The sequence below is a fragment of the Trachymyrmex septentrionalis genome, unplaced genomic scaffold (assembly GCF_001594115.1).
Source record: "Trachymyrmex septentrionalis isolate Tsep2-gDNA-1 unplaced genomic scaffold, Tsep1.0 scaffold37, whole genome shotgun sequence".
NCBI lineage: Eukaryota > Metazoa > Arthropoda > Insecta > Hymenoptera > Formicidae > Trachymyrmex > Trachymyrmex septentrionalis.
This window is the reverse complement of record NW_017305536.1, coordinates 6,961,989-6,974,787: the sequence shown is the minus strand read 5'-3', so window position 1 is coordinate 6,974,787 and position 12,799 is coordinate 6,961,989. Positions and strand designations below refer to the sequence as shown.

Below are 12,799 nucleotides of genomic sequence, written 5' to 3'. Positions count from 1 at the left end.
AGTAATGTCTCGTAATTTAGTAGAACACGTGCACTTTAGCGGAAACAACAAGACTGGAATATCTTAAGCTTAGATCTCGTTATCTATCAAATATTAATATTACTATTTACCGTCTTTGTGATCAGTAATGATTAGCGTGCTAGGGAACACGATTGCGACATTACGATGAGGCGCATAAAAGAGATAGACATGGGATTCCCACAAAGAGGAAACCGCGATCTAAAATTCCGGCACGACGCGATGCACTTGTCCGAAGCGATCTGACGCAAAACGGATGTAACACGACGCATTTATTTCAAAACTGTTTCCTGAAATGCAATAGAGAAATGTCTGGCACTGGATCAATCATTTGTTTTATTGTAATTCAACAAGATTCACTTTATAGCATAAAGTTCCAAGACTTTTTAAAATATTTAAATTATGTATTTTAACTATTTATCGAATTAATATATTCTTATAAGATTTATCAATAAAAAGTAAAACTCACTGAGAACTGTAATAATTTTCTAAATAAAAATGTATTGAGCCTAAAAATATAATTATTAACAGTAATTAAAAAGGATTAACTTAATAATGTGACATATGCTATATTTATTTCTTTATACGCAGTTAAATTTCTGTATTTCTTCTTCTTTATGCTTGTTTTATATAAATCGCATTTCCTGTTCCGAACGAATATGTATATAATATCTATTCCTAAAGATACTGATGACTCTCAAGTGAGCGAATCGCAAAAACGATTGTCTGAAGACGTGTGGGACGTCTGACATTTATGTTATGCAAATTTCGCGCGTGCGATTCTGCGCATTAAAATAATTCTCCGACGTAGACAACGGTTGGAGAACAATCTTACGTTTGGAAAGACAGGTCGTAAGAATTTATTGTTATTTATGGGCTCATGACGAAGGGCGCCACCGACGGAAATGGGCCGTCCGGAGAATTTATGAAGGACAATGCGAGATTCTCACGATGGACGACATCATAATAATTCTCTATTTTTCGTGTATCAATATCACTCCGATTGGTCCGAGAATATTTCACACTTAATTCAAAATTGAGTTAAATGTTTCATTGATACTCTAAATTATTGAAATTAATTCCAAATTTCAATAATTATAATCCCATCAATCTATTTCTTGCTGCGATTATATTTGCCTCGGGCTATGTTTTTTTTCGATAATTACAATTAATTACATTAATGATCGCTAGGAGGAAGTCTGTTAAATATTCTTTTTAATTACAAACTAATTAAGGTGGAACACGTTTCCTATTTGAACAATACAGCCGTGATGTCGAGCTGTGTTAAAATGTTTTACGTTAAAATGTTTTATCTTTCAGGCATTCACGTAGCGATTAGTACATTTAAGAAATCTATAAGTCGTGCGATTTATCTTTCTTATTCTGTCTCCGACCGTTCGATCGCAGCCACGCTAAGTAACTAAGTTTACTAATGACTGCGGGTCACCGATGCATGAGTCACTTGTGTTATTGAAACATGTATAACGACTCGTTATTACAAACTCGTGCAATAGCCAATAGGCACGTATCAATTTTATCAATTTGATTAATTACTTTTAAGTGTTGATATTGTTATCAATTTGAATAATTACTTTTAAGTGTTGACATTATTATCGCTATATTTCTTCAAATTATCTATCTAAATTAATTCATATTATTTATATTATTCATATTAAATATATTTTATTAAATGTAAAAAAATAATTAATGTAATTCTATAATTTTAAGTTTTTATATTGTAATTCCATTATAATATAAGTATATTATAATTTCAAGACATTTTCAATAAATTTACGAGAAATCATCTATAGATTTGAAAAATATGTACATTCTCGCTTACGTTAATTTTAGAAATCGCGATGAAGAATCGCGAATAATCCCTTTATCGATAAGCGATCATGATCTATGTGTAAACGCATAGTTGCGAAGGGTGCGTTAGATTTGGTAAACTGGGGTCAAGTCGCGGTGCGTTAACCCCGATTGAGCTTAATTAAGGGAAATTAACGGACACCCGGTACTAGGCGTCCCCTCGCGACAAAAAAAATGATGAAAGCCACGGAAGACATGGGAACGCATTAACGCGTCGTGTCTCGTTTTATACATTTTGTCGAGATATTTAATATTATCATAACCGCACTAAATTATTATTAAAAGAAACTTTCGAGGAAATATTGAAAAAATGTAAAAAAAATTAACAACTAAAACAAAAAAAGATCAAATCTAACGAGAGAAATTAATTAAAAAAATTAAAACATTAAAAGAAATTAATTAATTTAAAAGAAATTATTTTTAAACGTGACTTTTGTTTGTATCAAGATAAACAGTTGCTGTTATATAATGCGATCACGTTTAAATAACATGAGTGGAAAATCTGTATTGGTAATTACAACGGTGGTTATTAGAATTAACATTGAAGGCTGATTAATTTTTTTATTGCAAAAGATATAATTTTATCAGGCAGAGTATCGTCGTATAGTTGAATAGTCCGATCGCACGGCAGATATATGACTTCGAAATAGGTGCGTACATGTATTTGATTTTGATATCAATTACGCAATAAATTTAATTCGATAAACGAGACTTAATCGGACCATCGTTGACAGAGGAAGACGCGGTATAAAACCGCGAATTATTTTTTGTTCCGTGGAAGTCCTCGGAAACGAATTGACGTCACTGAACGATTTCCGTGTTAATCATACGGCGAACGGCAATGAATGAGTCAAGTTGAGTCACGGTGAAAGTACATAGACCGAGTCGGCGCGAATCGTCGATGCATCGTCGATCCGCGTCTCGTTGCACCTCGCCGATTAGAGGCGCGTTTAAACCTTGCACGCGGATTTACGTTTATCAGAGGATTATATCAGCTACTCGTGTAATACTTCGGATCGGAACCCGTCGATTTACCTTCTCCGATATAAATTAATATCGCATAACATGCCAATATCATCGCCTTGAAACGCTTATTCACAGCTTTATCCGTTGAAGGGGATATTTAATTAAACACACCGCACCTATTATATTAAAATTATTATTATTAATAATTATCCATTGAAATTAGACCGATAAGAATAAATAAATCGATAAGAAAAAATAAAAATAAGTAATAATGATTATTACGTGATCTTTATTGTGTTTACAAAATGCTTTTTACGTTGTTTTAACGATATAATCTGTGATCTCGAGGTATAAATGAATAAATATCGAATGTGCGGAAAGAGATATGTGCACACGGGTTGAGTGCAGGATTGTTGAAAGTCAATCGAGTCGCGACAACTCTCGCCCACGAGATCACCACGTGGTGTGGATGTCAAATGTCTGCACGTACGACACAAAACATGTGTCGTGCTATTCATACTGTACATTTAGCGCCAAATATGTTATACTCCGGGTGACATTAAAATACCCATGCTGACTAATTTAAAACGTAATGTTTTCTTATAACTATTATTTTTTACATGAATATATATTTACGGAGATTTTTAATTTATTTAAACAAATTTATATATATATACCGCGAATGTGGAAAAACGAGTGATAATCATCTATGAAGATCGTAAGATTTTTAAAAATCTACAATATTTCTGTGTGAAATATTAATTATTATTTATGAAATATTAATCATCTTTGAAATTTGAATAATTGTGTTCAATAAGTATTCGTATACTCATTTATAGTTGCATGAAGATCCATTTTCGCATTAACTTTCGGTACGACCCAGCTAATTGAATGCTACACCATGCGTCATAATTCTCTCCACGTCACGTTTCTAAATTGCTCCTCGGGACCATCAACTCGCCACGCTTTTTTGCCCGGTTCTCGGCAATGGTCCCACAAGATCGCAGACCAACACCGCCCTTGAGATCGGGAGGATTCACGCGAGTGAAAACCATGATTACAATCAAGTGGGATAAAATTTTTTTAAAGAATCAGTTAATCGAATATGCGAGCAATTATCTATATTTCATCTTCTTTTAAGTTGAGACTTTGAATTGTGGAAATCGAAATTACGTTTCGTGAAATGTGACTTTAATCATTAATTAAATTAGTACACCGTGAATTGATATGCTATAAAAGTTGAGAAAAAGAAGAATACAGATAATAAATGAAAACATATTTCGTACGTCACTTACCGCTCGTTAGCTATTCTTATCTTGAACCAGCCATAAGTTTGTCATCGAACCAGGTAATCAAAGAGTGAGAGAGAAATCTATTGACTTTTGTTGACTGAAGAATATGACAGGAATTTTCAATTCAACAACAGCCTTCCTCTTCAGTGCGTCCTCGCCTCTGTCCTCATAAGAGACGATTAAAAGTCACTTCATGATATGTTAGACTAAGAGAGAATTGATTATAGTTTCAAGACATGCAACAATTTTCCTTTCAGTCGTCAGTCTTCTCTTTGATAGTAGTTGACTAGTACAATTTTGATTTGATATTAATTATCCTGTCGATCGTTTTTCTTCAATTTTCTCGCAGGAACTTCGCTTCGCTAAATGTTCAATTGATTTCCACAGACTCCACTTGACGCTCTTTTCTTCGAAAGGAAGCTGATCCCATTTGTTATCATTCGCAGGAGTTCGAACTTGTTCCCACTTAAAATAGATTTTATTCGAAATTTTATTTTTAACTATCTTGAAACGTTTTACTTCTTTATCGGACAGTATCTTCGGCTTCGCTCGTAATCCGGAGGACTCGCGAATTCGATTGCGCGCAATCGATTCTACGGGGACCGGGGCCGACTCGGGGACCACCGGTGTGAAACACCGGTGTTGCTCGAGCACCGTGTATGCGTCAGCGTCACCGTGAATGGACTGCTGCTTACCCAGCATTCCGTCAGATTGTACACACGCTAGATACGGGCCCCGTGAGTAGGGCGGCCACAGGAGGAGGAAGAAAAGATGTGGCAGAGAAGAGGGAGTTGCGGGGGAGCGGCTTGGTGCGATCTTGATGACGAACATAGCGGTGCGCGCGATGGCACATCTGCACCCAAGAACGAAGGGTGAAGAGAGGAGGAGGAGATCCAGCTGACCCTTTCGCTGCGACACATCGGCCTGCTTCTTTTTAAATTGCACGGAATGTGCTGCAACTGCGATATATCGTGTTCCTTTCATTTAATTAGGATAATGCAAATTACAAATCTTGATCGATCGATCGTCTTTCGTAAGGCTTTCCTTGTACGAAGTAATTTAAGAAATATCGCGGTATAAAAAAATGTTCACCTTTAGTCTTAAGTATCTCTATCGAAAAAGAGATTGAAATGTTTCTTACTTTGACGTGATTTTTATTTCTGTCTTGATTGCTTGCAAGACAGTCATTTAATGTAAAAAGAGACAAACTTCAAAGATAATAAAAGATAATAAAAGGCCATCGTGAAACTCGTGAGTCATATGTATGAGGATATGTATGAGGCACATTAGAGGTATATGTATAACAACAAAAGTTAATAATCATAAACAGTTAAATGCTACATTAAAGTAGATATAAATAATGTAAGTATTACAGAATTATAATATAGTATGTATATATACAGTACATATAATATAAGATACTTAATTATATTTATGGTATAAATATAAATTAGACAATTAATTTGATTCATTTTATTACGTTTAAACGAGATATTTTATAAGAAAATTTTTAAGAATGAAATATTTATTATTAAAAAAATTTTTTTAAATATATCAAATAAAATTAAAATTTAAACGGAATAAACTGCCCGATTAAAAATTAATTATCTTGAGATGATAAGTACAAACCGCAATATTATACATGTAAGCTCATGGCGAACCATATTTGGTACCAAATTCGCATAAGAATTCGTACTCGGACTTACTCGCGGTCAACTGATATCTAAGATCGCCACTCTTTATTAAGTGGGCGCGTTTATTACGTAAGAAACTGAAGACACGGCGAGGAGAGTGAATTAAGCCTAACGAAGTGGAACCGACCGGTGGCATTAATTGGTATGACTAATCGAACGTCTCGTTAGTTTCACGCGTCATAAAGGAGACCCGCATCCAGTCGCGGTTGTCCGGAATTAATTCTATCGTCCAAAACTCTAACTTTTCCGATCTATTTAAGATCTATTCTTGTAAAAGAAGATTGATATTATGGATGTAATTTATTTTGTCGAATATAACAATCAATCCATTTATGGATATAATACTAATAACACGTTTATGTAGCGTCCTAGATTTGCCGGATGCTCTTCCGGCGAGTAATAGATACGCAATATGATAGATTAAAAAATATCAATCATCACAAAGCAGAGAGATTACTGTAGAGAATTAAAGAATTATCAGCTATCAAGTTTTATATAATAAAAAAAGACTAATTTTTAATTAATCAAAAATATGTAATCACAAAAACATCAAAGGACAGATTTCCGCGCGCGCGCGTTCGTAGAGAAAATTAATTAATTAATTTCTTATATTATTTAAAAGCCTTAATAAATTGTATACATAATCCACTAATTGCGATTACCAGATATTCTTTCACAGATTTTTTTCTCGAACTCTATTAATCCAAAATTTACAGTAAATAAATATTTACTCAATAAAAAAATGCGATACTTAAATCAAAATTGATGTTTCTTGCATCAGAACAAAAAAATATGTGTTTACATAAATAAATATATGTTTAGTAAATGTTTAGTACTATTCAAACAAATATTTATTGAAATTTAGTGCACAACATTTTTTCCACTATACAGTTCCTACAGCCGGAGATTTCAGCGATCCTCAGAACTCGGACAAGCAGCGAAATGGGGAAACGCACTTCCGACTCGCACGTTTCCGCTCGCGATCGTTTGTGCGCAGCTGGAAGGCTCTCCCCTTCACTCCCACTACTAACAAAATGCAATTATTTTTAAAAAGGATGTAGGGACGCTTTCCAGGGGACGGTATGCTCCCGATCATCAGACATGTAGGTGCTTTACCACAAGTGGCATATCGGCGACATGGGGCTGACTGGCACCGTTTTAACACTTTCGCTATCACGTCGTCGACTATGTAACATTCCAATTTACACAATAAATTGTTTATAATAAGATTGACGATCGGTACGCTCATTCGGTGCTTATCTTATTTTTGTAAAATTTAACGCAATTATCTCTTATATTACATTTCGATATGTCGCAAAAAATTTCTGTCATAACAAATAAAAGATGGTAAAAAAATGTCTTCTAATTACCAAATCAGTTTCCAAAAAAAGAAATTACCTCGACAGAGGAATAAAAGGAGGAGTCGAATTTGGCGCAAGCGCAGCATCCGCGAAAAGTGCATACTCTTGTATACACACTGATTCTTGCTAATAATTCCGTCAGTCCATTCGTGAATTTTACCAGATCCGCTTCGTTCGCACATCTGTTAATTCTATTCCTTCTTTTTATATTTTCTTGTCGTGTCGGCACGAATTAGCAAATAAATTTGAATTTAACTCCATCATAAAAGTAGATCTTCTCGTTATCGTAAATATATTGCACCGATAATATCAAGAAATTGCGACAGAAATTTATAGTCTCTCAGAAGAAATCACTTGAGTCTACAATGCCAAAGTCACTATGAGAACCGACAAGACGAGAAATAAATCGGAGACGCGACTAACGTCATCCCGGTTTCGAAAGGAGCGAGAAAAGATCGTCACGTAGATCTTAAATCACTATCGGTAATCATCGCTGTTGATCAAAATCAGTGTTTTTTATTTTCGCAAAGGTAAGCGTAATGCCGTGGAATGAAATAAAAATCTAGAATTTCTATTATTTATTTGAAACAATTCTTTTATTGAATATTTGAAAGCAAAATCACGTTAAAACATTTACCATTGTCCGTTCTTTATCAATGAACTCTCTGATTGGTATATACAGTGCAATATTTATATAAATTATGAAGTGAATTAAACAAACTACATTTATTTCACTTCAATTTATTGCACTGATCTCAAGAAACATCAAATCAAAAAAGAAAATCAAAATGATTTTATTTTAACGTCATGAAACTCAAAATGATAATTTTTTTGTTACAAAATTTGATTGTTTATTGATGTTAAGAATCAAAATGAAGTCATTTTTTTGTTGATTTTTATCTTTGAGGTCCACCAATTCAGAAATAAAAAATCATTAACAAAAAACAGACAGTTTATTGTTAATTTTTAATATTTTACATTACATTTTTGTTCGCTTATTTCAATGCACCTAGTAAAAGCGACTTATAATTTGTGTGCGAAAATTGATATGGCTGTCGGCAATGATTCGCGACTATGCGGACTGTATGTATGAACTGATCATCGATACTCTGCGAGACTACAGGTCGCGCGAGGCTGGTTTGGACCATAGAAACGTCTGAGAGTTTACTCTCTCGCGAAAGAGTTTATCGTCTCAGGTGGCGAAAATAGATCTCTCTGTTCCTTTCCGACGCACTGGCACCGTTGGGAGAAAAAAGAGGCGTGCTGGATCCAACACATAGACACGCGTGAATGGTGTGCAAAATTCGCGCCTCTGAAATGGCAAAACATGTGTCGGTCGTTAAACGGAATCGTGTACAACACAACGAAGAATTAAGGACAAAAAAATACATACATTTCCAGACTAGAGCCATGTAAATTCTTATAAGCACATCTCTTACCGAGAAACTTTTTAAATTACATACTATGTAATTAAGATATAATTATATATTAAACAATATAATATGTAATAATGCATAATTTTTGTGAAGGTGATAAAGTATCGCTTAATCACGACATGATAATAATTAGTACTTTCTAAATTTTTTGAAGTGGAATCTCACTCGAAAGAGTGAGATTTTACTCTCTTAATTAAGATTCATTCTAAAAGTTTTAGAAAGTAATTACGATTGTTTAAATCACTCTATATTATGTAATTTCTTATGGTGGATTAAATATAAAATAAAGATTACATATATATAATAACAGAGCTTTTGATTTATAAACAGTTATTGATTATTATTTTAAAGGGTTCTCTCCCTAAATCAAGATAAATAAATATATGGCGAAATGTAAAATGTCAAGACTCTATTTATGGTCTTGACACGACATTCGTAGACGTACTCGGCGAGAGTTCGGGTCTTCCACAGATGCTGAAACACTGGTGGATGACGAACAACGAAACCGGACGCAACAGCAGCGACGACTTAGCAATCGAGGAGATGCTGCAGGATCCGGGATCAGTGATCCTCTTCGTTGACTATCCACGGTGGCTGCTGTGCTTCGCCGCCGCCTGCTGCATCCTCTTCATGCTGGTCGGCATTCCGGGAAATCTCATTACGGTGATCGCATTATTTCGCACCAAAAAGGTAACTTTGTAATAAAAAATCCTGTCCTATGTAGCTTTGTATAAAAAATAATATGATAATAATAAAAAGAAAATGCGAATAGGGAGAAAGCAAACACAGCTCAAGCTGAAAATTGATCGATTAGTAAATTTGTCGATATGAATTTCGCGCAATTTTGATTCGTTGATTGTTGGTGTTGCATGAAACAATGATGATTCGTAAAAGGAGGATTAATTCAGAAATATAATAATATGTCAACGTGTTGATGTTACAATTAAATTCCTTTCTAAAAGAAAATATTCAGAAATGTTTAATGTACAAATAAAGCATTTTGTAAATCGTTTTGAGCTATTTATTGCAATAATTTTCTCGACTCGTGCTCAAAAGATTCTAGTATAACGAATCCGTATTATGTAAGATTACTCAAGTTTCCGGCATTGCTTTCCGGCTACGCAGAAATTTTAAAAGCTGCCGAGTGGTTTACCTCGAGTCATTATACCTCTTTAGTCTTACAAGCAGTTAAGCCAAGCTGCAATGACGTTAAAATGAACGTCAAATACAGACGGACGTCAAATACAAAATGTTCCTCAGTCTAATATTCTTAATAGTTTTATTTTATAAAAAAGGATTCTGTATTATTTAAGTTTTATATTTTATTAATCTTACATGTTGATTTTCTATTGCCATTTTCACTTTTTCTCTCTTTTACGCTTGAGTATACCTATTTCATTTTAAAAGCACAAATTTTTAGAGATTTCCGAACACGAAATAATTGTTTTATAAAACGTATTTTGCTTCTAATATGTTTGTTATTAAAAAATATCGATTATGAGGTTGAAAAGGAGGTCGTCGGCACGATTCTATGGCTAAATTTCTCACCGAAGTCAATCATCAATGAGTTAAGTTTGGAATCGATTACGCAGAACCGACCGCATATACATTCATGTGTTTTCGCGAAGGTTCACGTACTCTATTCTGATAAAATCAACTAGAACTGAATCGAGAAGTCTCCATCAATTTTATCGTATTTACTTCGAGAAATTCGAGAGAGTTTATTCGATAATTCCGCGAATTAATTTTCACGTCAATAATTTCTTTGTTATTATACATGTATCATCAAATACATGCTCTAATAACGCACAACAATAAAGTATTATAATTAGATGCAAAATGATTTATTTAAATGTTCCAAATAAATCTTAAAAAGCAATTTCAACCAATAATAGAGATATTTTGTAAAGAAATATTTTTGTAATTTAAATTTTTTAATATTAATTTTGTTTTTAATGTAAAATTTCTACAACTTTTTACAATTAATTTTGTTACAGCTAAAGAACGCTACCGCGGTCTTCATTATGAATCTCTCGATATCAGATTTGATGTTTTGCTGTTTCAATCTACCACTCGCAACTTCAACGTTCTGGCACAGGTCGTGGTTGCACGGACCACTTCTATGTCGGCTGTTTCCGCTCTTGAGGTACGGCCTCGTTGCAGTCAGCCTCTTCAGCGTTCTCGCGATCACAATCAATCGCTACGTCATGATCGGTCATCCTAGTCTCTATTCTATGTAAGTTAATTTATTCCATATAAATAATTTATTTTTCATATAACTATTTTGTTTATTAATAAATCAAATACTAAATGATTATTGAGCCTGTAAAAGCTAATAAATAAATAAAATTATTACAGTGAATAATTTAAAAATTAATTTTCTCAAAAACCGAGCCTTGATTTAAAATCTTTTCTGTTTTAAATTTTTTCATTTTTCTATATAAGAAATTATTTTCTGAATTCTATTACAAATTAATTATTGAAATGTTATTTAAAGGTTGTATAAAACGAAGTTCTTAATACCGATGGTTTTGGCGATATGGATTATTGCTTTTGGCTTGCTGGTCGTCACGTGGTTCGAACGATTCGGACGTTTTGGATTGGATCCTGTTATCGGATCCTGTACGATTCTGCCGGACATAAACGGGCGGAGTCCAAAAGAGTTCCTTTTTGTCCTCGCATTTTTAATACCTTGCCTCGCTATTATCGTTTGCTATGCTAGGATTTTCTACATCGTTCGCGAAACTGCTTCGAAGAGTAGAAGCAGAGTGAAGATCTTCAATGTAGAACCGACGGAAACTAGCCATGACGTAAGATCTATTTATTTCTGTAACAAAGAAGAAGGAAAAAGATTCAACTCAAGGGAAAGTAAATCGCAGAAAATACATTTCAAAGAATAAAAAAAAAAGACCGATTCTTTTATCTCTCTATATGTTTTGTTGAAAAAAGTTTTATGCTTGACGACAAACTTGGGAATTTGTATACTTCAAATTAAATAAATAAAAATAAATAAAACATTGGTAATTAGAGAGTATATTATAAAAGAAAACTATATATAACGAAATAGCTAAAAAATGCTATACAAAAATTTTGCTAAACTAAATTTTTTATTTAATTTATCAAAGTTTAATTATATTTTTTTAAATTACTGATTAAATCTTAGTTTATTATTTTAATCATCTTTACAGCAACCGTCTATTATGAAAAATCAAGAGCAAGAGCTCTCTGTCCTCTGCGTTCCTTTCTCATCGATGCAAGTCGTTCTTCTTAATCCAAACGAAGGAAAGAATCTCGAACTACCATCTACATCCGCCAATGAAGATTCATCATCGTCCAAGCAGCTAATCCACGAACAAAAAACGAATGATACAATGAATATGCATACAGATGATCAAACTACGAATATTGCGAAATCCAATAACGGTTACGATGCTTCTGAAGCCAGCCTATCGGAAGATATACCATTTGTAGACGAACGTGCAATCGAGAAATCGGATACAGAAACGAAACTGTTTTTTAATCGGGACCAATGCGAACTGCAATGGAAATTGTCGGAAAACCCTTGTGGTCGACTGGGCAGGTTGACTGGTCAAGCATCCTTTATAGTGGAGACCTCATTACAAAGGATCGCCGGTGGCGAACACTCGAATCGATTGAGTTCCAGATCACTCGAAGAAATTAACGAATCTCATGCAAGGAAGGCGTTTCGCAGACAGTCAAAGTTCATGAGTGTCGGTAGAAAGTGTAACGGTATGCCCGAGTATGCTACGCCCAGGATGTCCGCCAAGGACCGGAAACTGTTACAGATGATCCTCGTGATATTCGTGTCGTTTCTAGTGTGCTACCTGCCGATCACTGTCACGAAGCTTCTCCAGGGGGCGGTCTTCCAGGACTGGCAGGGTCTCAATATCGCCGGCTACATACTCATCTATCTGACGACCTGCATCAATCCTGTTATCTATGTTGTGATGAGCTCCGAATACAGGAGCGCGTATAGATATGTGTTGCTGTGTAAAAGATGAACAGAAAATAAGCGAAAGGAGGGTCTACTGATACTCAGCTGAACGTCTGAATATAAATAATTAGACGGAAATGTTAAATACATAAATAATGTATAATTTATATCTGTTATTTAATGCATTTGTTTACGATTTAAAAATTTT

At 34.2% G+C, this 12,799-nt stretch overlaps 2 protein-coding genes across 5 annotated transcripts in view; one reads left to right on the top strand and one right to left on the bottom strand.

The window, feature by feature from the left end:
• Positions 1-4,817, bottom strand: part of LOC108750849 (G-protein coupled receptor moody) — a 10,507-nt gene extending 5,690 nt beyond the window's left edge. For 2 of the 4 annotated variants that reach the window (XM_018490661.1, XM_018490664.1), the window contains exon 1: positions 4,149-4,817. The gene's annotated coding sequence lies outside the window, so the exon portion shown is untranslated. Of the gene's footprint in view, positions 1-110; positions 322-3,682; positions 3,833-4,148 lie in introns of those variants that run through there. The other 2 variants (XM_018490663.1, XM_018490662.1) reach the window with 2 other exon arrangements.
• Positions 4,818-9,107: 4,290 nt separating this feature from the next.
• Positions 9,108-12,720, top strand: LOC108750534 (protein trapped in endoderm-1). Its single transcript, XM_018490018.1, has 4 exons — positions 9,108-9,326; positions 10,634-10,872; positions 11,134-11,446; positions 11,825-12,720. The coding sequence occupies exons 1-4, from the start codon at positions 9,108-9,110 to the stop codon at positions 12,656-12,658; spliced, it is 1,605 nt and encodes a 534-aa protein (XP_018345520.1). The 3' UTR covers positions 12,659-12,720.
• The last annotated feature ends 79 nt before the right edge of the window (positions 12,721-12,799 follow it).

Coding starts and splice junctions, on each gene's coding strand:
- LOC108750534 (XM_018490018.1), top strand. CDS start 9,108: ATGCTGAAACACTGGTGGATGACGAACAACGAAACCGGACGCAACAGC. Junction 9,327..10,633: donor CATTATTTCGCACCAAAAAG/GTAACTTTGTAA, acceptor ATTTTGTTACAG/CTAAAGAACGCTACCGCGGT. Junction 11,447..11,824: donor CGACGGAAACTAGCCATGAC/GTAAGATCTATT, acceptor TCATCTTTACAG/CAACCGTCTATTATGAAAAA.